The sequence below is a fragment of the Mesoplodon densirostris genome, chromosome 18 (assembly GCF_025265405.1).
Source record: "Mesoplodon densirostris isolate mMesDen1 chromosome 18, mMesDen1 primary haplotype, whole genome shotgun sequence".
Taxonomy (NCBI): Eukaryota; Metazoa; Chordata; class Mammalia; order Artiodactyla; family Ziphiidae; genus Mesoplodon; species Mesoplodon densirostris.
In genome coordinates this window covers 1,427,082-1,450,977 of record NC_082678.1, presented here as the reverse complement: position 1 = coordinate 1,450,977, position 23,896 = coordinate 1,427,082, and the positions used below count along the sequence as shown (strand labels likewise).

General features: G+C 53.3%; 1 protein-coding gene across 3 annotated transcripts in view; it reads left to right on the top strand.

The window, feature by feature from the left end:
- ABCC3 (ATP binding cassette subfamily C member 3) overlaps positions 1 to 22,468 on the top strand; it is a 44,413-nt gene extending 21,945 nt beyond the window's left edge. The window contains exons 6-25 of one of the 3 annotated variants that reach the window (XM_060082264.1): positions 847 to 1,050; positions 1,155 to 1,301; positions 1,718 to 1,805; positions 2,177 to 2,243; positions 2,473 to 2,599; positions 2,681 to 2,857; positions 6,907 to 7,074; positions 7,406 to 7,598; positions 8,557 to 8,671; positions 8,865 to 9,012; positions 9,111 to 9,318; positions 9,578 to 9,888; positions 11,192 to 11,391; positions 11,547 to 11,673; positions 12,719 to 12,820; positions 15,137 to 15,283; positions 15,433 to 15,591; positions 16,180 to 16,346; positions 18,759 to 18,953; positions 21,566 to 22,468. In XM_060082264.1, the coding sequence (XP_059938247.1) occupies positions 847 to 1,050; positions 1,155 to 1,301; positions 1,718 to 1,805; positions 2,177 to 2,243; positions 2,473 to 2,599; positions 2,681 to 2,857; positions 6,907 to 7,074; positions 7,406 to 7,598; positions 8,557 to 8,671; positions 8,865 to 9,012; positions 9,111 to 9,318; positions 9,578 to 9,888; positions 11,192 to 11,391; positions 11,547 to 11,673; positions 12,719 to 12,820; positions 15,137 to 15,283; positions 15,433 to 15,591; positions 16,180 to 16,346; positions 18,759 to 18,953; positions 21,566 to 21,674 (3,159 nt within the window). In that variant the 3' untranslated portion in view covers positions 21,675 to 22,468. Of the gene's footprint in view, positions 1 to 846; positions 1,051 to 1,154; positions 1,302 to 1,717; positions 1,806 to 2,176; positions 2,244 to 2,472; positions 2,600 to 2,680; positions 2,858 to 6,906; positions 7,075 to 7,405; positions 7,599 to 8,556; positions 8,672 to 8,864; positions 9,013 to 9,110; positions 9,319 to 9,577; positions 9,889 to 11,191; positions 11,392 to 11,546; positions 11,674 to 12,718; positions 12,821 to 15,136; positions 15,284 to 15,432; positions 15,592 to 16,179; positions 16,347 to 16,515; positions 16,594 to 18,758; positions 18,954 to 21,565 lie in introns of those variants that run through there. The other 2 variants (XM_060082263.1, XM_060082265.1) reach the window with 2 other exon arrangements.
- The last annotated feature ends 1,428 nt before the right edge of the window (positions 22,469 to 23,896 follow it).

The window sequence follows — 23,896 nt, the reverse complement described above, 5'->3', positions numbered from 1 at the left end:
GATAAATGACAAATTCCCTGCCACCACCCACCAGGCCCCTGCTCACCTTTCAATCCCTCACCTCCTGCGATATGGCCAAGTTTCATCCAGTATGGCCTTTCTTTTCTCCAAGTCAACGAGCTCTGAATACCTCTGGGCTACCATACATACTGTTCCCTGGCATGTGCGTCACCCTCCCTTCCTTGCCCAGTTCCCTCCCTTCCTTCACCTCCCAGCATAAACTCTGATTTCCCAGTCCCTACCCCGTTATTCTCTCCCAGAATCCTGTAACTCCCATCGGAGTATGCGTAATAATTTATTAAGCATGTATTCAGGTGGTTGTTTGCTTCCTGTCTACCTCGCCCATCAGACTGTCGGCTTCACGATGGCCAGGGCCTTGAGTTGTTCATCATTATCTGCCCTGCATCTAGCACATGGCCTGGCACATAATAGGCACTCAATAAATTGGGGTGAACGAATAGATGGATTGGGCATGCTGCACCCTGGGTTATAGGGACTGGGGAACAAAGAGGAACAAGGGATCTATTCCCTCAGGCTCACATCGAGTTGAGGCAACATACATGCACAGGGTCCCCTATGAGAACGTGCCTTAGAAACCCAGAGAAAGGGCAGAGGATGCTGCCTGCGAGGGTCAGTGATGGGGCACGGAGGTTGGAGCTGGATTCTGTCCAGCAGAGAAGAGGGTAGGTCGGGCTGGGCATTCCAGGCTGGGGTGCAGCACAGGTAGGCAGGGAGGAGCAGTGAGCAGTCCGGCTGCCACGTGTGTGAGTACAGGGAAGGTGTGAGCCCCTGTGGGTAGAGGTCTGGGGAGGGGCTCGGGGTGTGCACTTTCCACACTCTCCATAGGTAGAGCAAATGAAATTCAAGGACTCACGCATCAAGCTGATGAGCGAGATCCTGAGTGGCATCAAGGTGCTGAAGCTGTATGCCTGGGAGCCCAGCTTCCTGAAGCAGGTGGAGGACATCCGGCAGGATGAGCTCCGGCTGATGCGCCAGACTGCCTACCTCCATGCCACGTCCACGTTCATCTGGATATGCACCCCCTTCCTGGTGAGGCAGCCCTTCCTGGGCTGGCGTCCCGCCTCCTGCCTGGCCAGCCTGGGCCTCTGGGCCCTGCAGATGCCACCCTGACACCCATCCCCACCACTGCCCAGGTGACCCTGACCACCCTCGGGGTGTACGTGTCCGTGGACAAGAACAATGTGCTGGATGCTGAGAAGGCCTTTGTGTCCGTGTCCCTGTTCAACATCTTAAAAATTCCCCTCAACATGCTGCCCCAGTTAATCAGCAACCTGGCCCAGGTAATGCTGGATAGGGCCGGGGGTTCTGCTGGAGTTTGGGCAGGTTGATGGGGTCACTTAGGGTCAGGGGATAATCAGGGAGAGTTATTGGAATCAGGGGAGGGCCATATGGCATTATGAAGAATTGTCCCAAGTTGAATGAGGTCATTGGAGTCAGGGGCCATTTGGAGTCAGAGGAAGTCAGGTAAGGTCCTTGGAAACCCAAGTTCTGGAGACAGCCTCCTGTTACCAACCTGGACCCTGTCTTTGGCCGTGGGAGCCGGCCAAGACTCCGTCATGGGAGGGGCCCTAGCACCAGCCTCTGGGCCCTCAGGGGGCCCAGCCTCACCCAGGAAGTTGGGGGCCAGCAAGGGTACGAGGAGATGGTACAGGAAGAGCACAGCTTCCAGGGCTGACCCACACCCTTCTGCATGCAGACCAGTGTGTCTCTGAAACGGATCCAGCATTTCCTGAGCCAAGATGAACTTGACTCCCAGTGTGTGGAAAGGAAGACCATCACCCCAGGTCCAAACAGCCTCTACCTGGGCTGCCCCTGCCCCAGCCACTGCTCCAGAAAATTCTCGCTTCCAAGCTTTTAACTTTTCTCTTGTGACCCCCTTTTCTTCATCCTCATATCTGCTCTCACTCTGTGCCCGCCTTCCTCCTCTTCTGGCTCTTTCCTCTCCTCTCGTCATCCCTCTCCAGGCCTCCCCCACCACCTTCCTTCCCTAGGGCTCCCCCTGCTTCTCCCCCAGGACTTCCTGTCTCCCCTCCCTCCCTCCCCCCCACACAAGACTCCCTGCCCTCCCCCTAGGGCTTCCCACTCCTCTCCCCACCCAGGGATCCTCCTCCCCTTGCCCTGGGCCCCCTGACGCTGTACACCTCTGTCCTCCCAGGCTATACTGTCACCATACACAATGGCACCTTCACCTGGTCCCAGAACCTCCCACCCACCCTGCACAGGTACCAGCTTCCCTTCCCTTCTCAGCTGCCTGAAGTGAGCCAAAGGTCAGACCAATAATGGAACCCAGCCCCACTCTCACGCTTCAGTCTTTGGCCTGAGAAGCAGGAAGAGCCTCAGCTTGCCAGGGTGGTGTCTGAAAGGGAGGAGGGCTTGGGTCTCCAGGGGGAAGGTGGGGGACCAAAACCCTGATTCCTCCTCTGACTGGGCTACTTGTCTTCCTGCCCCCAGCCTAGATATCCAGGTGCCAAAAGGAGCACTAGTGGCTGTGGTGGGGCCTGTGGGCTGTGGGAAGTCCTCCCTGTTGTCTGCCCTGCTGGGAGAGATGGAGAAGCTGGAAGGCAAGGTGTACATGAAGGTGAGAGGGGCAGGGACTCCTGGGAAGGGAAGCTTGACCAGGCCTTGGGCAAACCCCGAGGTAACCTTCTCCTTTGGCCAGGGCTCTGTGGCCTACGTGCCCCAGCAGGCGTGGATCCAGAACTGCACTCTTCAGGAAAACGTGCTGTTTGGCCAAGCCCTGGACCCCAGGCGGTACCAACAGGCTCTGGAGGCCTGTGCCCTGCTAGCTGACCTGGAGGTGTTGCCTGGTGGGAGCAAGACAGAGATCGGAGAGAAGGTACAGGCTCCTCTTCCATCCTCGGGGGAATTAGCACATAGAGCTGCCCACCTCAGTCCAGCCCCGGTCCAGATATGCATTCATTCATTCATTCATTCATTCACACAATCGTGTAGTATCATGCCTAGCTGTGTGCTAGGCACTGGTGAAACAGAGCTATTACTGGGGGAAATTGACTTGTAAACAGGTAGGGGCTGGAGAATGTCCTGGGGGCCAGGCTGAAGGCCTGTGCAGGGTACTGGAAGGCAGTAACGGGGGTAGTCTGCATAAGGAAAAGCATTACTTTTGAGCTGAATCTTAATAGCTAAGGAAGAAGCTCTCATCATTCATCAGATTTTATTACATACCTACTATATGCCAGGCAATATTATACAGTAGTAAATACACCAGACTAAAATCTCTGCCTTCATATAGCTTACATTCTACTGGGGGAAAGAGATGATAGCAAGATAAATCAGTAAAATATATAATATTAGATAAATGCTAAGGGGAAAGAATGAAACAGGGAAGGGATATAGGATATGTGCAGGGTTGTATTGTTAGTGTGCTTTGGGCAAACCTCACTGAGAATCGGAGACTTGAACAAAGTGAGGGAGTGGTCCGTATCTTCGAACATGAAGCCCTGTCTGGGACATTTGAGGCAGAGAGAGCAGTAAGTGCAAAGGCCCTGAGGCAGGAGTGTGATTGGGGCACTTAAGGACCAGCAAGAAGAAGAACAATGTGGATGGAGTGAAATGAGCAGGGATGAGGAGGAGGAGATGAGGTCAGTGATGTGTCCAGGCAGCCAGGTCACACTGGGCCTTGGAGACCACTGTAAGAACTGTGGCTTTTACCAAGTGATGGAAAGCCTTTGAAGGTGTGAGCCGAGGGGATGGTGGGTGGACTGGCATTTCTGTGCAATTTGGTGTGACTGGAGGTTAGAAGGGGTGTGGAAGAAACAGGGTAAGGTAGAGCCTTGAAGACTTTGATTAAGGTTTTGGCCTTTACCCTAAAAACCATGGGACATCAGTGAAAGTTTTTATTTTTTAATTAATTTATTAATTTTTATCAGTCGCAAAATATACATAACATAAATCTTTACCTTAGAAAGCCTTTTAAGTATATAGGTCAGTAGTGTTAAGTACATTCACATTGTTGTACAGCCAATCTCCAGAACTCTTTTTATCTTGCAAAACTAAAACTCTGTACCCATTAAACAGCAACTTTTACTTATCCATTCATCCATCAATGGATACTTGGGTTACTTCCACCTTTTAGCTATTGTGACTAATGCTGCTATGAACATGGGTGTGCAAAGATCTTTTCAAGACCCTACTTTCAATTCTTTTTAGTACATACCCAGAAGTGGAATTGCTAAATCATAATTCTATTTTTTTTTTATTTTTTGAGGAACTGCCATACTGTTTTCCATAATGGCTGCACCATTTAACATTCCCACCAACAGTACACAAGGTCTCCAACTTCTACACATTCTGGACAACACTTGTTTTCTGGGGTGGTTGTTTGGTTTTTTGTTTTTGTTTTTTGGTCATAGTCATCCTAATGGATGTGAGGTGGTATCTCATTGAGGTTTTGATTTGCATTTCTTTCCCAGTGATTAGTAATGTTGAGCATCTTTTCATGTGTCTATTGGTAGTTTGTATATCTTCTCTGGAGAAATGTCTATTCAAGTCCTTTGCCCACATTTTATTCAAGTTGTTTGGTTTTTTGTTGTTGAGCTGTAGGAGTTCTTGATACATACTAGATATTAACCCCCTATCAGATATATGAGTTGCAAATATTTTCTCCTATTCTGAAAGTTGCCTTTTCACTCTGCTGATTGTGTCCTTTGATGCACAGAAGTTTTCAATTTTAATGTGGTCCAATTTTTCTATTTTTACTCTTGTTGCTTGTGCTTTTGGTGTCTTATCCAAAAAAAATCATTGCCAAGTCCAACGTCATCAAACTTTTCCCTTGCGTTTTCTTCTGAGTTTTATAGTTTCACCTCTTTTTTTATATACTAAAATTTCAGTGTCTCAAAGCAAAGACATCCTCTTACATAACTATAGTTGAGTTATATCACAATCAAGAAATTTATCATGAACACAGTATTATTACCTAATTCACTGTCTGACATTTGAAATGTCATCATTTGTCTCAGTAATGTCTTCTTTAGCTATTTTCTTTCCTGGTCTAGGGTTCAATCCAGGATCATGAGTTGCATTTAGTTGTCATATCTCTTTATTCTCAATAAATCTGGATAATTCCTCACTCTTTGTCTTTTAGAACATCAACGCTTTTGAAGAGTACAGGCCAGTTATTTTGCAGAATGTTTCTCAATTTGAACACGATTAGATTCGGAATATATTTTTTGGGGGAAAAAACCAAAGAAGTAACGTTGTGTCCTTCTTGGTGCATCATATCAGGAGGCACATGATGTCAGTCCATGCGTTACTGACAATGTTAACTTTGATCTCTTGATTGAGGTGGTATGGTCTACTGATGATTTCATTTTATAACTTTCATTGATGATTTTTGCCTGAGTCAGTGTTTACTGTGATGTTGGCCAAATGTTGATTTTATAACTCTATTCCTTCTATAGTTATTAGTTGGCTTATTACTTATTCATTAATTTTTTATATCAACGTGGGCTCATGATTTCTTATTTGATTCAATGTGTTATAATCCATTACCATCATTTTTTATCTTGACGTTCAACTTGTCAGTGAAGAGTTTTAAGCAGGGACAGGAATTGCATTTTGAAAAGCTGCCCTGGCTGCAGTGTGCAGGGGCCCAAAGGCACAGGAACCAGTGAGGGGGCTCTCATGGTGCCCTGGGGAAATGAGGGCCTGAGCCTGGCAGTGGGGATGGGAAATTTTTAAGTAGGAGTCGAGATTATAGGAATCCAGAGTAGACCTCCTGATCTACGATACGACTCCTCCTTCCCACCTCTCCTGGACCCACACTGACCTCGCACACACAAGCCTGATTTAGTGCCCAGAACCTAGTAGCACTGAAGAAAGACTGGTTGGTTGAATGCAGGCACGTTCACGCATCTCAGTCACTACAGCTTCCATGTCCACCCCTTGCTCTCAGCAGCTCCAGCTCCCAACCCACATTTGTTCTCCCCAGGGGTCAGTTTCTCAGGGTATCCCCAAAGAACTGGGCCTGTTCCAGAGGGAATGAGGAAAGCTGGTGGTAGGAAAGCAGGCTATATGTCTGGGGTCTGCCCTCTAGGCCCAGCTCTGCTGCTGTGTGCCTCAGTTTCTGCATAATGGGTTTAAGGAGTGAACTTACCTCCCCTCTGGTACGTGAATGATCTCAGGGTTGATGAATTCTGGGGTGGATGCTGGGTTTCCATCCTTGCTTTTGCCCTTAATAGTTTGGGACCCTGGACAAAGCCATTAACATCTTGAGCTCTAGTTTCTTCATCTAGAAAGTGGGGCTAATGATACCTCCCTGGAAAGACTGACAAGAGGACCAAATGGGATAATTGTTATGAAAGTCATCCGAGGGCTTCCCTGGTGGCGCAGTGGTTGAGAGTCCGCCTGCCGATGCAGGGGACACGGGTTCGTGCCCCGGTCCGGGAGGATCCCACATGCCGCGGAGTGGCTGGACCCGTGAGCCATGGCCGCTGAGCCTGCGCGTCCGGAGCCTGTGCTCCACAAAGGGAGAGGCCACAGCAGTGAGAGGCCCGTGTACCGCAAAAATAAAATAAAATAAAATAAAAAAAGAAAGTCATCTGTGAACCATATGGTTGATGGGAGAGTAAAAGTCCTATTAAGGACCTCCTGGGGATTTCCAGCCTCCCAGAGTATGAAGGTGGAAGGCAGGGAAACCAGCTGGGCAGGGAGCAGGATGTCCTCACCTGCCCTGGGAGGACTCTGAGAGCCACCACCCCTTCCTCCATGGCCTTAGAGCTTCCCAGATACAGGACCAGGCATATGAAGTGTGAATTTAGAGGTCTGCCTTTTTGAATGACAACAGACAGAGCCCTTGTCCCCCTTGTGATGACCTGACTCCCTTCTACCCAATACACACCTCTCACCTCCCTCCTCCAACCCATCCAGGGCATTAACCTGTCTGGGGGCCAGCGTCAGCGGGTCAGTCTGGCCCGAGCTGTTTACAGTGATGCTGACATTTTTTTGCTGGATGACCCATTGTCAGCCGTGGACTCCCACGTGGCCAAGCATATCTTTGACCGAGTCATTGGGCCAGAAGGTGTGCTGGCAGGAAAGGTGAGGCCTCCCAGAGGCTAAGGGGGCTAAGGTGAGGTCTAGGGCCACAGGAGAAGACTGGTGGGAGGCCAAGGGGTTCGGGTGAGACCTGGAGGTATGGAGGGCCTGAGGAACAGGAGCATGGGCTGGGCAGCGGGGGAAACCTGGGGCGGGGGTGGGGGACGGCGCCCCTCAGGCACTGAGCCAGCTGCGGTGAGCACGGGGTGAGTCCCTGACGTGCCCGCTCATACTGCCGGCACACAGGCACCTCACACTCGCTCCGTGGCCCCGCGCTGTGCCAGGGGTGTGTGCTGAGGGCAGTGGGAGTGATAGCCTGCTGCCTTCTCCCCAGACACGGGTGCTAGTGACGCACGGCATCAGCTTCCTGCCCCAGACGGACTTTGTCATAGTGCTAGCTGACGGGCACGTGTCTGAGATTGGCACTTACGCAGCCCTGCTGCAGCGCAACGGCTCCTTTGCCAACTTTCTCCGCAACTATGCACCTGATGAGGCCAAGGAGCACCAGGAGGCCGACAGCAGGACCGGTATCTGCCATCCTGGGCCCTCCGTATTCCCCTGCCCTCCCAGCATCTCCCCTGTCCCGGAGCCTCTGAGTGTCTGTGGACAGGCCCAGTGTTTGACAAGGGAGGTTTTGGGGAAGTTGGACCATCTGTGTGATGTCAGACATCACCAGCAGGGAAAGTGACCGGGATGGATTCAAGTCCTTCCTCCTCATCTTCCTTCATGTGTCAAAAGGGCCTAAAGGCCCAGGCCCAGCTTGTACGGCAAAACTGTTTCACAGATGAATTGTTTAGTTAATACGCCAATGCTTGGAAAAGTCATTTATTTATCAACAAATATTTATTGAGCAATTACTACGTCCAGGCACTATTCCAGGCGCCGAGACGGCAAGGGACAAACAGAAACGTCCCTGTCCTCGTGGAGCCTATGGAGCCCCCTGGTTGCCCAGTCCTGGCTCCCCAACCCCAGGCTCCTGGCTGGCTCACAGACCTTCCCCTGGGCTTTCGCTCCTACTTCCGTATAGGCAGCTAACATGTCTCGAGCATTTACTAAGGGCTGTGCCCCTTGCAAGCTCTTGACACACATTCTCTCCTTTAATCCTCACAATGACACGATGAAGTAGGTACTATTATTATCCCCATTTTACCCGCCTGCCTAAACTCATGCGGTGAGGAAGTGGGATTTTAGCTCAGCCAGTCTGACTCTAGAGCCCAAGCTCCTGACCCTTGTATTTGAATCCCCTTCTGCGTGGTCCCTGTGGGGAGCTTTGCTTCCCGTCTAACCTGAGTCTTTCTCGCCCCCCTTTTTCTTTCCAACACGAAACTCGTCCTTTATTTTTATTGCTGTTCTTGCTGCCCCCTCAGTCCCTCTCACCTCGCCTCTCGCTTGTCCATTCAGGCCTCTTCATGGGCGTGGGGCGGGGCATACCAGGGGCTTGCGGGGTGAGCTAGCCAAGCTCTCCTTTCTGCCTCCCCGCTGCAGCCTTGGAGGCCAAAGAGGATGAGGAGGTGCTGCTGATTGAGGACACGCTCAGCAATCACACAGACCTGACGGATAATGAGCCAGTGACATACGAGGTCCAGAAGCAGTTTATGAGGTGAGCTGAACACCTGGGAGCTCTCAGCCCCCGGGAGACGGTACCAGGGCTCCCAAGCCCTGACGGGGGGCGCCGGTGGGCGTTCTCCCTGACACACCCCGGGCCTCCGGCTGCAGCCTGAACCTCCTTCTGGGGCTCTGTCTGTGGCTGTGCTGGAGGCCTCCTCCCTGGGCCTGACCAGTTGCCTCCACAGACAGCTGAGTGCCATGTCCCTGGAAGGAGAGGGCCAGGGTCGGCCTGTGCCCAGGAGGCGCCTGGGTGCGGCAGAAAAGGTAGTGCAGGCAGCAGAGGCAGAGGCGAGCCATGTGCTGACCCAGGAGGAGAAGGTGGAGACGGGCACTGTGAGTAGCTTGGGCGGGGAGGGATGGAGAGGGTGGGCAGGCCCCTAGCAGTCCCGGGGCTCCCCGGAGTCCTCTGTGCAACCGCTGTGGCCATGCAGGTGAAGCTGAGTGTGTTCTGGGATTACGCCAGGGCCGTGGGGCTCTGTGCCACGCTGCTCATCTGTCTGCTGCACGGGGGTCAAAGTGCGGCTGCTATTGGGGCCAACGTTTGGCTCAGTGCCTGGACCGGTGAGGCTGTGGTGAGCGGCCAGCAGAACAACGCCTCCCAGAGGCTGGGCGTCTACGCCGCCTTGGGATTTCTGCAAGGTGAGCCTGCAGAGATACCTAGAAGGGGCTACAGTGGCCCCTTCCTCACCTCTGGGCTGCTGGGTCCCCCAAACCATGCCCTTGCCTCTGAATCTCTCTCCACTCTCGCAGCCCCAGGGACTCCCTAACCCACCCTCGCAGTCCATGCCCTGCCTCTGAGCCTGCCTAGTTCACCGAGGCTATCCCCCGTCTCGGAACCGGCCCCTGCATGCCTGCCACCTGGCCCAGGTGAGCGAGCGCCCCTCTCCTCCTGCACCAGGGCTCCTGGTGATACTGTCAGCCATCACGATGGCGGTGGGAGGCGTCCAGGCCGCGCGCTTGCTTCACCAGGCACTGCTGCACAACAAGATGCGCTCGCCACAGTCCTTCTTCGATACGACGCCCTCAGGCCGCATCCTCAACCGCTTCTCCAAGGACATCTACGTCATCGATGAGGTTCTGGCTCCCACCATCCTCGTGCTGCTGAATTCCTTCTACAACTCCATCTCCACCCTCGTGGTCATCGTGGCCAGCACGCCACTCTTCGCTGTGGTCATCCTGCCTTTGGCTGTCCTCTACCTCTTTGTGCAGGTGTGCCCTGAGTGGGTGGGCGTGGCTTTTTGTGGGCACGGCCGTTGTGTGGCCGGGGCTCTCCCGGGGGCCACCAGTAGTGGGATGTAGGGAGGTCAGGCCCCGCAGCTTCACTGCTGGATTTGGTTCAGTAAATACCTCTTGGAAACTCATTTTCCTCACCTGTAAAATAGAATCATAGAACCTACCTCACAGAGTTGTTGATAGGATAGAATGAAATCCTTGTAAATTGTGACTGGCCCTGGAACTCCTTCCTGCTGGCTATTTTTTTTTTTTTTTTTTTTTGCGGTACGCGGGCCTCTCATTTTTGTGGCCTCTCCCGTTGCGGAGCCCAGGCTCCGGACGCGCAGGCTCAGCGGCCACGGCTCACGGGCCCAGCCGCTCCGCGGCATGTGGGATCCTCCCGGACCAGGGCACGAACCTGTGTCCCCTGCATCGGCAGGCGGACTCTCAACCACTGCGCCACCAGGGAAGCCCCTGCTGGCTATTTTTTAAGAAAATATTGTCAACAGTTTGAGACACATTATCCTTCCCTTCTTTTTAGATATATCTAAACTTACATACATGTTTTTAACATGGATGAGTTGATATCATTCAGATACAGCTACCTATAAGAGGCATATGTGTTGCTAAGCCCCTATCCTGCCGTCAATTAATCAGTCGATGCAGGTAATCCACAGGTGGCCAGAAGCTCAGGCCTGTGTGCGAAGACTGTGCTCTGTGCTGGGACGGGGGACTCTCAGATGCAAATCCTATGTGGCCCTGGCCATCTTGGGGCCCACAGGGTAGAAGATGGAAAGTGGAGGCAGAACTGTGTTTTCATGGGGCTGAAGTTTAAACAACTGGGGGGTGGGGCGGGGAGAGGCTCTTTAAGGAAAAGAATACAAAATTATCTTATGTTTGCAAATTTTGCAAAATTTTGATTGTGTGAACACACTGCTAGGGCCCCTAAGTGGAGACAGGCATCGTCACTGACAGGAGGCAAAGCAGAGTCAGTGCAATAATCTAGGCCCCCGCAGAGGTGGGGGGGTCAGGAGCTGAGAGGCAGTCGGGAAAGGCTTCGTGGACAAAGTGGCCTGGAACAGTGAGCAGAGCTGACCCGGGGGAAGGGTGGGATGAGTTCGTGGAGCCGTATCAGGCCCCCAAGTCTTGGGTTCTTCTGGGCGGAGCGGGAGGCAGGGAACAAGGTCTTCTGGGCCAGTGGAACTGACGGGGAGGCGGCTCACATGGGTCCAGAGGGCGTGCTGGGCTGAGCTGTGGCCCCACGGTCCTGACTCCAAGCTCCTTCTCCATCCTCTGTCAGCGCCTCTATGTGGCTACTTCACGGCAACTGAAGCGGCTGGAATCTGTCAGCCGCTCACCCATCTACTCCCACTTTTTGGAGACGGTGACCGGCTCCAGCGTCATCCGGGCCTATGGCCGCAGCCAGGACTTCGAGGCCATCAGTGATGCTAAGGTGGACACCAACCAGAGGAGCTGCTACCCCTACATGGCCTCCAACAGGTCAGAAGCAGCTCCCTCAGCCCCTGCGCCTCCCATGAGTTTCCACCAGTGTCTCTGCGGGGGAGACCCTGGCGTTCTGGGCCCAGGCCCCTCCCTCCCCCTGAGCAGCCCCCTTCTTGAACCGGCCCCATTTCCTCCTCGCCTAATCCCCGCAGGTGGCTGGGGGTCCGAGTGGAGTTCGTGGGCAACTGTGTGGTGCTCTTCACTGCACTCTTTGCTGTGATTGGGAGAAGCAGCCTGAGCCCAGGGATGGTGGGCCTGTCTGTGTCCTATGCCCTGCAGGTACGCAGAGGTCTGGGTCCTGGGTCAGGGCCACCACTGGGGCAGAGGCCACACAGGTTTCACAAGCATCTCCTGAGCACCTCGCTCTGCCGCAAATGGGGGCCAGCCACAGGTTCTGCTCCGCGGGGTCAAGGGTGGAGAGTCCCTCCCACCAGCAGGGGATGGTCCTGTGGGGCGCACAGACCTTAGTGGAGGAAGGCACAGAACGTAGGAGCCCAGAGGAGGTCTCTACCTTGGAGTGTTGGAGAAATTATCTTGGAGCTTGGCCCCAAGAGACAAATAGAATTTGCCCTGCCTGCATAAGATCTAGAGGTCAACCCTGACAGGGGTCTGGGGGCAGGGACGTGGAGAGCTGGAATACACCTCATTTCACAAGCCTGCAGAGAAAGTACACAAAGCAGGTAACTGGAGCCTGGGAAGGTCACCCTGATATCAGCCTGTATTGTCAAAGCGTTAAATAACCGCAGATGGAATTTTTGTGAAGCAGATCACATTTGCAATGCCCCAGGTGACTCAAGTTTTGAACGTTTTGTAAACAAAGGACAGTCCAGACAGGTCAGTCTTCTCAGACTTTAATGTGCATATGAATGACCTGGAGGTCTTAAACTGTAGATTCTGATACTATAGACCTGGGGCTCTGGCTTCAGCGCTGTCTATCAAGACTCCTTGATCCACAAAGTGTGGTCCAAGGACCAGTTGCATCAATATCATCTGTGAGCTTCTTAGCCATGTAGAATCTCGCGTCCCACCACAAACCTACTGAATTAGAAGCTACATTTTAACAAGATTCCGTGGGAAATCTTTCTTGTGCGTATTAAAGTTTAAGAAACACTGGGCTGGGTGGACTTGTGTTAAGTCTGCATGGTCACTGCCTGAGGTGCAGTTGTGATTTGAGCCCCAGGTGGCACATCTATGGGTTTGCCCAGACCCACCTGGGTCATAGCCGGGATAGGATGGGAGCACAGTCAAGTAGTCTGACCTCCTCCCAGAGCCATTTCAGGGGGAGGAGAGATTGCCCTGCTTATGACCCAATCCCTTTGGCTAGGTGACGTTGGCTCTGAACTGGATGATACGAACAATATCAGACTTGGAGTCTAACATTGTGGCCGTGGAGAGAGTCAAAGAGTACTCCAAGACGGAGACTGAGGTGGGTACGGGATGAGCCTGGGGCAGGGAGGGGCGCCTGGTGACCCACCATCCCTACCCCCCCAGGCCAGCTGTTCAGGTGGCGCGTCATTCATTCATTCATTCATTCAGCCCTTCTTGAGTGTCAACCAGAGGTCTAGGTGAGGAGGTGTAGAGCAAGACAAGGTCTGCCCTCGAGCCGCTCCTGATGCCCTGAGGACAGCTCCCGTTGTTCCGAGCCCTCCTGGGTCCCAGTACCTTGTCCCCCTGGGACCCCCCCGTCCCGTGCCCTGCCTCTGTCCCTCCGTCCGTGAGCTCAGCCAGCCTGGATCCTGTGCTCCACCAGCGCCAGTGATCTCAGCTCCCTTGCCCTGCGCTCTCTGTCATCCTCACCCCAGCTGAGCCCATCTGTCTACCTTCGGAAACATGCCGGTGCTCAGCTGCTCAGACGCTGCTGGAGAAAATCATTGATTTTACTTCAGGTTTATAACCACGCACCACGGCTGGGTGTTCCTGTTCTGCTTCTCCAAGAAGCGTGTGCTCCCACTTTCAGAAAGTTCTGTTTTGACCCTTCTCTTTCCTTAAGCCCCTACCTGCCCTTCTCCCTGGGCTCGGTCATCGGTCATCATAGGCTCAGTCATCAACCTTGCCTAGCGCTTCAGTGAGAAAACGGCTTTACGAGATGTGAACTCCCTCCGACTTCCTGCCTCCAGACTTTCAAATCCGCCTGTGTCCCTTCCACCTTCTTCCTTTCCCATTTCAAAGTCCACTCCCTCTACTTCCTCGCGTGGCCACCCAAGGACTTCACCCCTCAGTCACACCCTCCATCTGCAACATCACCCATCTTGCTCCCTCTGTCGGATGATTCCCATCCACACGCAAAAATAAGCTCCTGTAGCTTCCATTCTAGACACTCAAACCAACCCTCCCTTTCCCCTGTATCCTGTGTCCCATTTCTCTGCTCTCCTTTGTTGTGAAACTGGCTCTAAAGTATGGTCTGCAGGTGCTCTCCCCCCTGCCTCATCACCCTGTGGCCTGGTTTCTGGCCCTGTCACTCCACTGAACCCACTTCCCGATGACTTTCCCACGTCCCCACCTAGGGACACTTTCCTGTTCTCATCTAATTCAACTGCTCAGCAACATTCAGACAACATAGCCCCTCGCTCCTACTTGGAAAGCACTTCATGGCTTCTGTGGCCTGAGCTCCTGGCCTGTCAGCCCCCATGGAGCCCCACTCCACCTGTTCCTCCCAACCTGGCCTCTCCTGCCCATGGGGCCCCCGTCTACCCCTGTCTTCCCCAGGTGTCCCCTATCATTGCCTCGTCCCCCGTTCTCTGGGATCTTCAAATCCTCCCTCTTCATGCCTAGCATTCCCATATCCCCTCTCTACACACGTGATCCTGTCTCCACATTCTCAAAAATTCTGCCCCCAACCCTACTGTCCATTCTTCTAACACCTCCTCAAGAGAGCGGTCGACCTATACGGGCTGCTTTGCTTTTTGACTGCTGACAGCCTGACCCCCCATTTCAAAACACCCTCCCCTCTCCCTCCTCGAAACAGCAGCAGGGAGATCCTTTAAAAACACACCAAATCATGTTATTCCTCTGTGCATGGCCCTACATCTTACTCAGGGTAAAAAAACACAGTCCTTAAAATGGCCAGCAAAGCCCTATGTGATGGGGCCATCCACTACTTGTCTCCTGCCTCTCCTCTTGGTCACTGTGATCCAGACACACCTGGAAGTATTTGTATTTGCCATTCCCTCTGTCTGGCATGCCCTTCCCCCAGGTATCTACTTGTCTTGTTCCTTCACTTCCTTCAGGTCTTTATTTAAATATCACCTCCTCCAGGAAGCCTTCCCTGACCACCCTGTTCAAAATACCAACACCAGGCACTTATCCACACTCATCACCATCTGACATTATGTAGACTTACTTATTTGTCAACTGTATGCCCCCCTAGACTCGGATGTAAGCCTCATGGGGACAAGGACTTTGTCTTGTTTACCATCGTTGACCCCACCACCTGTCACGGAGTAGCCACTCAATAATAAAGAATGGTGAAAGGGGGAGCGAGGGCAGGTGGGAGGGGCCGCTTATGGCCGGGGGGCACGGGGGAATAGGGGAGAGCAAAGTTCTGTGGGGAATAATGTCAGAGAGATAAAGAGACATTGAACCACGAGGGTGGGTCACATGAGCACCAGGGCCTCCCCACCAGGGTCCCTAGTGGGTGAGGATGGCAGGGGCCTGGGGAGGGAGGCAGACCAAAGTTGGAAGACGGCTGGGCTGGGGAAGAGGTGCCCCCCTGATGAGGAGCCTGTCTTCCCCTGGCGGCCAGGCCCCCTGGGTGGTGGAGGGCAGCCGTCCGCCAGTGGGCTGGCCACAGCAGGGTGAGGTGGAGTTCCGGAATTACTCTGTGCGCTACCGGCCAGGCCTGGAGCTGGTGCTGAAGAACCTGAGTCTACAAGTGCGAGGTGGCGAGAAGGTGCGTGTGGGGTGGGTTTTTCCCTGGGGAGCGTGGGTCTGTGGGACGGCAGGGGCCCAGCCCAAGGGTCTGCTTGGCCTCCCAGGGGAGTCCTGGCAACAGCCCCGCAGACCCCCAGCCTCCCCCTGACGACCCCCCACTGCCTCCAGGTGGGGATCGTGGGCCGCACTGGGGCTGGCAAATCGTCCATGACCCTCTGCCTGTTCCGCATCCTGGAAGCCGCGGAGGGCGACATCCTCATCGACGGCCTCAATGTGGCCGACATCGGGCTCCATGACCTGCGTTCTCAGCTGACCATCATCCCCCAGGTAGCAGCCTGGCGTGGCCTGGCCACACTGACCCGTGACTCTGGCGGCAGGTCCTACCCCTGCTCTGTAGCTTAGAGTTCTAGACTGGGACCTCTCTCTGGGAGGCTGGAGAGCAGGACAGCAGGAGCAGAACCACAGAGCGGCCCCCGTCGTGGGTCTGGAAGGGTCAGGTGTCTCCTGCCCAAGAAGACCCTGTCTTCTGACCTCTTGGACCAGCAGAACAACAGGCCCCTCCACACAGCCCACCCCAGAGGCCTTCTATCCTGGTCTCCTGGTTTCACAGCTCTGAATTACATTTCACTTTTTCTGACTCCTCTGGGGTATTTTTTTCTTCTGACTGGACACTTCGGAGTCAGATTAGCGGTTCAGGTTTCTGCCTTAGTGCAGGATGTTGGGTTGGCAAAACTGAGGTTTATCACTTCCCCACAGGTGTTTTTCCATCTCCTTGGCCATTGCCTCCCTCCTGGAGGGCTGGGGTCAGAGTGGGAATGCCGCCACCTCAACCCCTTTCTTGTTCCCTGGCCTCGGGGCCCGTGGCTCCCTCTGGGGCCTGAGCTGCCACCCTCTGAGGCCTTGCTTTGTCCCCAGGACCCCATCTTGTTCTCGGGGACCCTGCGCATGAACCTGGACCCCTCTGGCAATTACTCGGAGGAAGACATGTGGCGAGCCTTGGAGCTGTCCCACCTGCACACGTTTGTGAGATCCCAGCCGGCAGGCCTGGACTTCCAGTGCTCCGAGGGCGGGGAGAATCTCAGGTAACAGCTGGCAGTGGGTGGGTCAGGGATAGCACTCTGCAGCACTATAGAGGGTCTAGCATCAAACGACACCAAATCCAGGCCAGCCCCCTCCTGCCCTCCCACTCCCATCTCAGCCAGCGTGAACGCAGGGGGCACTGTCTTGTATTGGGCATATTCTGTGTGCCAGGCACTGTGCACTACTTCACTGACTCCTCCCACACACAAGCTCCAGAGAACCTGAGGCGGGGCCAAAGTCACACAGCTGGGAGAAGACATGCCTGGGAGGTTCCAAAGCCCTAATGGGTCCTCTCCTGTGAGATTGTCAATGTGGTGCTTGGCCTGAGGAGGGGTTGTGGACTGAACCTGTGGAGCAGATAAGAGGAAACCTACAGAGTTTTAGAGAAATCTTAGATATTTTCCAAGGTGGATGCAATTTTGTTTGTGGTTTAGAAATGGGCATAGTGAGCTCTCCGGGCCTTTCTTTGCTTCCTTATAGCCCCAGACTTTATATCACCAGTCACTGCGCCGTGTATAGGGAGGGCCAGAGTCACTTCTTACTGAGTCTAAAGGCTTGAGACACTTGTACCTGTGTTAGTTGTGTGATTTGGAGCAAGCTGCTTAACCTCTTTGTGCCTTCTTTTCCTTTACTCTGAAAGGAGTATGGGATAATAACAGTCCCATACCTGTTAGCACCATGCCGCCCAATAAAAATATACTTTGAGCCACATATATGTAAATAAAATTTGTCTAATAGCCACATCAAAAAAAAAAGAAACTGATGAAATAAATTTTAATTGTGTATTTTATGTAGCCTAATATATCTAAAATATCATTTCAACATGTAATTGATACAAAAGCTATTACGGATAGTTTGCATTTTTTCAAGTGTAAAATCCCGTGTGTATTTTTACACGTACAGCACATCTCAATTCAGACGTGTCGTGTTTCAAGTGGTCAACAGTCACATGTGGCTAGTGGCCATCATCTGGACAGAGCAGTCTTAGGGTTATTGTGGTGAAATGGAAAGCACTTGGACTGGATATACTCCTGAGAAATTCAGCTATTCGTATGATTCTACTCGGGCCATACCTACGGACTGGACTCTCTCCAAAAAAAAAACAAAAACCTGTACATTTGCTCAGCACTTAATAGTGTTCAAGGTACTTTGGCCTCTACTGTCCCCTTTCATCTTTACTGCAGTCCTGTGGGCCAGAAACGAGGCTCCAGAGCATAAAATTATTTGCCCAAAGCTGCTCAGCTAGCAAGGGGTGAGGCAAGGACTCAGGGAAGTGGGAGCTTCTGCCCCCAAACTTTCCTTGCTGCATCATAGCCATTGGTGGGATGCCCCCACCTCCCCAGGCAGCCCTGTAAGGATGAATGTGCACAGTACCTGGATTTCACTTACACAACCATGGTTGTTACACAACCATGGGGTGGCTGGCGGACGGGCCTAGGCTTTCAGACCCTGTGCCCCACAGCTGTTTTTTGGTCCATTCTCCTATCCTTGCGTGCCGTCAGCACCTCTCCCCAGAGCATCCCCTCCATCCCCACACCCACCAGGATCTGAGACAGAAATCCGCTCCCCTCCTCCCTCACTGAGCTTGTAGCCACTTTAAGTATAACATGTATCCTGTGCCAGTCCCACCATAAATCAGCCCTGAGCTCTATCTGGTGGCTCATTCTGCTGCCAAAACCTTCATTAGTTGCGGGAATAGGCCGGGGAGAGAGCCTGGCCTTCGCTCGGCTGTAGTGACTCACCCCTGCGGGAAGTCCCTGGGTGTGGGGGGTGCTGCAGCTTCTGTGGTTGGGAACACAGCCTCTCTTTGTGCATTATCTCTAGCTTCCAAGGCAGGAGGCTGAAGGTATGCGTTCCGCTCCTCCTCCGTCTTCCCGGGGACCAGACGCAGGGAACCCCTGTAGCCTCCTCTACCCTGTCCCTTCCTTGTTCCCACAATGGAACCCTGACCTATATTCCCCACGGGGGCGGAAGATGACTAAAGGGTGTGATATTAGGCTCAGCAAGATAACATGATGTGTGCAAATATCCAGGAGGAGTCATTTATGTGTGTTATTACTAAGGTGTAAATGACTGAGAGATTGAAGCAGAGAAGCACGGTGACACTGGCTGAGGAGTGAGGATAGGGAAGAAAGCACGGGAAGAAGAGACCAGGGGTGCCAGAGACAGGCTGGGGATTTCACAATGTTGTTAAGTCCTGGCTCTACCCGCAAGGCCCCTCGTTATCCCTGTGGTGTCCAGACCTCAACTCGGTGTTCCAGGAGTACTGGGCTAAGGCAGAAATGGGAGAGGTTAGACAGAGAGCCAGCCCTGGGCCATTGGGAAGGAGTGGAGACAGAAACAGTTTGGGGAAGGAGGCCTGGGGTCAGGTTGGGGGCACCCGGCTAGAGATACCTTGCCTTCCCCATTTTCAGCGTGGGCCAGCGGCAGCTTGTGTGCCTGGCCAGAGCCCTGCTTCGCAAGAGTCGCATCCTGGTTTTAGACGAGGCCACGGCCGCCGTCGACCTGGAGACCGATGACCTCATCCAGGCCACCATCCACACCCAGTTTGAGACCTGCACGGTGCTGACGATCGCACATCGGCTCAACACCATCATGGACTACACCAGGTGGGGCACCGGAACCCAAGCAGGGAGGGACCTGGTGGGGTCGCCTGGGCCGTGGGGAAGTGGCAGGCAGATTCAGGTTATCTGGATCTGTGGATGTGGGAGCCTCGTGGGATCGTCTAAGGTTTTGGGGGGCGGGGCAGAAAGGCGTGGGTTATCTGGGCACCGGGGGCACAGTGATGCCTTCTGAGACCCAAGGGACACCTTGGGGTTACCAACCTGTGGGGAAGGGGCACACTGGGGCTCCTTAGGCATGGCCCACAGCCCCCCCACCCCTTAATACCATGAGGTGAGGGGAACCAGATCCTTCAGGCCAAATCCCGTCACTTCCTGAGCACTGTTTCCAGAGTGCCCACGTGGGCATGGCTTCATTTGAGCCTCAGTCCCATCCTGTGAGGTAGGCGTACAGACCAGGAAGTCACTGAGGAAAGGTGCACGATGCTCGGGTCCCACGCAGAGTAGATGCTTTGTTGTGGGAAAGCAGAGGGCTCAGTCCCAAGCCTGGCTCTGCCGCGACTGCTGTATGACATTGGGCGATTCACAGAACCTTCACGAACCTCTCTCTCTCTCAGGGTTTTTGTAAGGAGTCAATGAAACAAAGCGTTAAAAGTGCAGGTGACTGGAGGGGTGCGAGGGAGCCACAAGAGGGAGGAGATATGGGGATATATGAATACGTATAGCTGGTTCACTTTGTTATACAGCAGCAACTAACACACCATTGTAAAGCAATTAGACTCCAAGAGAGATGTTAAAAAAAAAAAGTGCAGGTGATCCTCGGAAATGTTGTCCTTTATAGTTCTCACTAGAACCAGCTTCTCAAAGGACTAGGGAAGGAGCCTTGCTCTTGGTATCTTACGGCTTCGTTGGGGAGGCAGCTCGCTCAGCCAAAAGGAGAAACATGTGACCTGTTTGCCCACTGCGTCTAAGGTCAAGGTGTGCTGCTGGAGGACAGGGGAGGGGCTGGGTGGCTCAGAAGCCCGATGGAAGCGAGCTGGTGCTGGCCTGCCAGGCTGGCTCCCTTGGAGACACGGGAGCTCAGAGTGAGGAAGAGGCAGGAGGCTGCAACAAATCTATGCTGAAGGAGTGTAGTGGGAGTACGTCAGCAAGGCTTCATTCACAAAACAAACACCGGCAGGGCATGGCGAGGTGGGGAGATACATGGACAAGACAAGGCAATGGGCAGACCTTGGCCCTCTCTCAGAAGTTCCCCACACAGCTCCCAGGGGCTTGGGAACCAAGCTGAGAATGCCTGATGCTACTGTCTGTTCCATCCCTACCACACACCACCCCCCTCCACTCCCATCCAGGATCCCACTGGAAGAAGGGAGGGTGGGCAGGAAGGCCCGGGCCCTGGGTCCAGACAAGGGAAAGGGCTGGACTGAGAGGATCTCTTCCCAGGCCTAACTGAAAATGGTTTTCACCAGCAGCCCTGAGGGGCGAAAACTCGAACTGACCTTGGGGTAGGGAGTTCAGTCATTCGAGTGGGGCAGGCAGAGATTAATCAAATCATCATGCTACTGAACGTGTAATCAGAGCCTTCAGGAAGGAAGCAGGAGTCCACACGTGTAGGCCAGAGGAAGCCAATCCACACAGGGCAGCCAGGACACTTATTCTCCAAAGGGAGGGCAGCACCAGCCAAGCCCTAAAGGATGAGTAAAGGTTGGGGAGCAGGGGAGGAGATGGGGTAGGGAGGGAGCTGAAAATTTCAGGAAAAGGCTGCATCACATGCAAAGGCCCTGAGGTAGGAGGGCACATGAGGCCGGAGTAGAAAGGGTGAAGGGGCGGTAGAACCAAGAGGACAGGGAGAAAGAGGCCTCACGCTGCTGCACTGTGAGGACCACGGGAAAGCAGTCAGCCCTTACCCTAAAGGCAACGAGAAGCCACTGAAGCAAGGCGGGCAGTCTCCTGGGCTTCAATTTGGGCAGTGGCTAGGCAGCGATGTCCACAGACACACATCTTCCCAGGACACGTTTCTGGGAGCCCCATAGGTGGGGAAACAGAGTGGGTGCAGTCCAGGCCCTCTTATTGAGGAGCATCTCCCGGGACTTGGGGGAGCCCTCTCTGCTCCTGCCTCACCGTGGGAGCCAGCCTGTTGGCCCTGCACCAGGTGCACCCGGTGTTTAGTTGGCAAGAGATTCTAATCCCAGGCCCAGGCTTGACTGTGTGTGTGGGCGGGGGGAGATCCACCCATCGGCAGCCGCCAAATTTGCAGCCAAAGCCCCAGATTCCAGCATCAGGCCTCACTGCAGCCCAGTTTCCCGCCGTGTGCCTTTTTGAGTTGGCACAAAGCAGATGGAAGCACACAGGCCCTGTGACCCTGGCGAAGGGAAGGGCTCATTAGGGAAGGTTTTCGGAGCCCCGACTAGCAAAGATGAATCGGACCTTGTGTTTGATCCCAGAAATTGTCTCATCTGCCAGGACAGCAAACGGAGTGGCTAAAATAACCAGCCTGGCAAGCATGCGTATGTGGTGCAGCACTGTGTTGGGTGGGTTGACTGAAGTGGGAGGGTTGGCATGTTCACTGCGGGGCCTGAGCAGTACCCAAAAGGGTAAGGTTGGACCATGAAACCAGATCTGGGCCGATGGAGACCTGACCACTTCTTTTCTTTGGCTAGGGTCCTGGTCCTGGACAAAGGGACAATAGCTGAATTTGATTCTCCAGCCAACCTCATTGCAGCCAGAGGCATCTTCTACGGGATGGCCAGAGATGCTGGACTTGCCTAAACTATATTCCTGGGATTTCTTCCTGGACATTCCTGGTTTTCATCAGGAAGGGAAAGGACACCTGATATGTCTACAGAATGGCCTTGATGGCAAACGCTGGGGGCATTTGTCAGGTTTTTGTCCCTGTTAAGTGCCTGGCAGGATAACCATGCTAAATGCTTCAGGCGAGGAGGTGAAGCCCAAGAGGCAAATGACATGCCCAAAGTCATAGCTAATTGGAGGCAGAGCCCAGACTAGTCCCCAGGTCCCCCGATTCCCAATGTGTGGTATTTCCACACTGTACTGTTTTCAATCATTTCATGGCGTGACCTCCCTACCCCCATGATTTTTCATATTTTCTACTCTGAAGTGTTTTTTTTTTTTTTTTAAATAAAGCTTTTTCCTTCTGGAACAGAAGACTGCCAGGTCAGGCCGTCCCTAGGAACTGAGTCTGGTACTCTGGGGTGCTGGCCTGGATCCATTAAAAATGGAGCGCTGATAAAATGAAGCTACGTGTCAACAATACAGTCACCCCAATGTAGCCTTTCTCTGTTCACAAGGTCTGGGGGGTAGGACCTTTAGAGGAGGCAGGGAGGGAGGAGGGAGAGACAGAGGTAACCTTTATACACATCTACATGGCTGGAATTATCTGAAAACTTCAGACCCAAGAACTTTTGGCTAGAAATATTGTCTTCACAGCCAAAATTCACTGCGTAATTGCCAGTAGTTCCTGCGCTGCTGTGCAGATACGGTAAAAAGGTGAGAAATAAAACCCCTGAAATCTGACCCGAGGCCTCTTGGGAAAGCTGCTGTGAACACCTCCACATTTTTTTTTTAAGTTCATTTTATTTTTAAAATTTATTTATTTTTGGCTGCGTTGGGTCTTCGTTGCTGCACGCAGGCTTTCTCTAGTTGCGGCGAGTGGGGGCTACTCTTCGTTGCAGTGCGTGGGCTTCTCATTGCGGTGGCTTCTCTTGTTGTGGAGCACAGGCTCTAGGCGCGTGGGCTTCAGTAGTTGTGGCACATGGGCTCAGCAGTTGTGGCTCGCAGGATCTAGAGTGCAGGCTCTCAGTAGTTGTGGCACACGGACTTCGTTGCTCCGTGGCATGTGGGATCTGCCTAGACCAGGGCTCGAACCCGTGTCCCCTGCATTGGCAGGTGGATTCTTAACCACTGCGCCACCAGGGAAGTCCCGAACACCTCCACATTTATGTCATCCCTCAGACCACTACGCCTGCTTCTCTAGGGCAGGGGTCCCCAACCCCCGGGCCATGGACCGGTACCGCTCCATGGCCTGTTAGGCACCGGGCCGCACGGCAGGAGGTGAGCAGCGGGCAAGCGAGCAAAGCTTCATCTGCTGCTCTCCATCGCTCCCCGTCGCTTGCATAACCGCCTGAACCATCCCCCCACCCCATCCACAGAAAAACTGTCTTCCACGAAACCGGTCCCTGGTGCCAAAAAGGTTGGGGACCGCTGCCCTAGGGGATGAGAAATGCATGGTGCTTTATTTCCTTGCCCCGTTAACAGTCTGTTCCAGACAGGTCCCCGTCACCAGTGAGGTCTCCAAGTCATTCACCTTCCTCACTGTGGCTGAAGTTGAATGTTGGAGCACAGAGCAGCCAGAGGCTGCCCCCTATCCTGACAGTCCCAGGCTGGTAAATGAGATGAAGGGGTGAATTAAATTTGCTTTTTTTGAGCAAGCCAATGAAGTGTTTATTTTTCTGCAGGTCAGAATTGACCTGGCACACGGCCTTCTATTTGGAAGGGATCTCTTCTCTTTGTTACCTTACTAAGTTTTCTGGTCTCCTCTGACTCTCATTTCTTCAAACTTTACTCTTGGTATAATGTGACTGGCTGTGGGTGATGGCTTTTTTTTTTCCTCCACCCTAAATGGTTTGCAGTAGGTGTGGAGATGGCTCCTTTGATCTGATTTTTCTGTATGCATCGGGCCAGCCTGTGCTGCAGGACCATTTGTTAAAGGTTAATCACATTTTTTGGCAGGCTGTTTCTGCCCAGGATGTTTATGAGTGGATAGAAGATGTCCATCCTTGTGATAAAGCAAGTATGGAAGCACAGATGCCCCAATTATTCGGCCTCGTCTCCTTGGAGCTAAGGAAAGGCCTCTGCTGTGCTCCCTGATTTATCAGGCCGATTTGGCATGACATCTGGCTTGTGAGGCTCTAGCTGCCCCAAACCAACAGAAATGCAGATACATTCGGCATCATTCTCAGCTGAAGATCTGA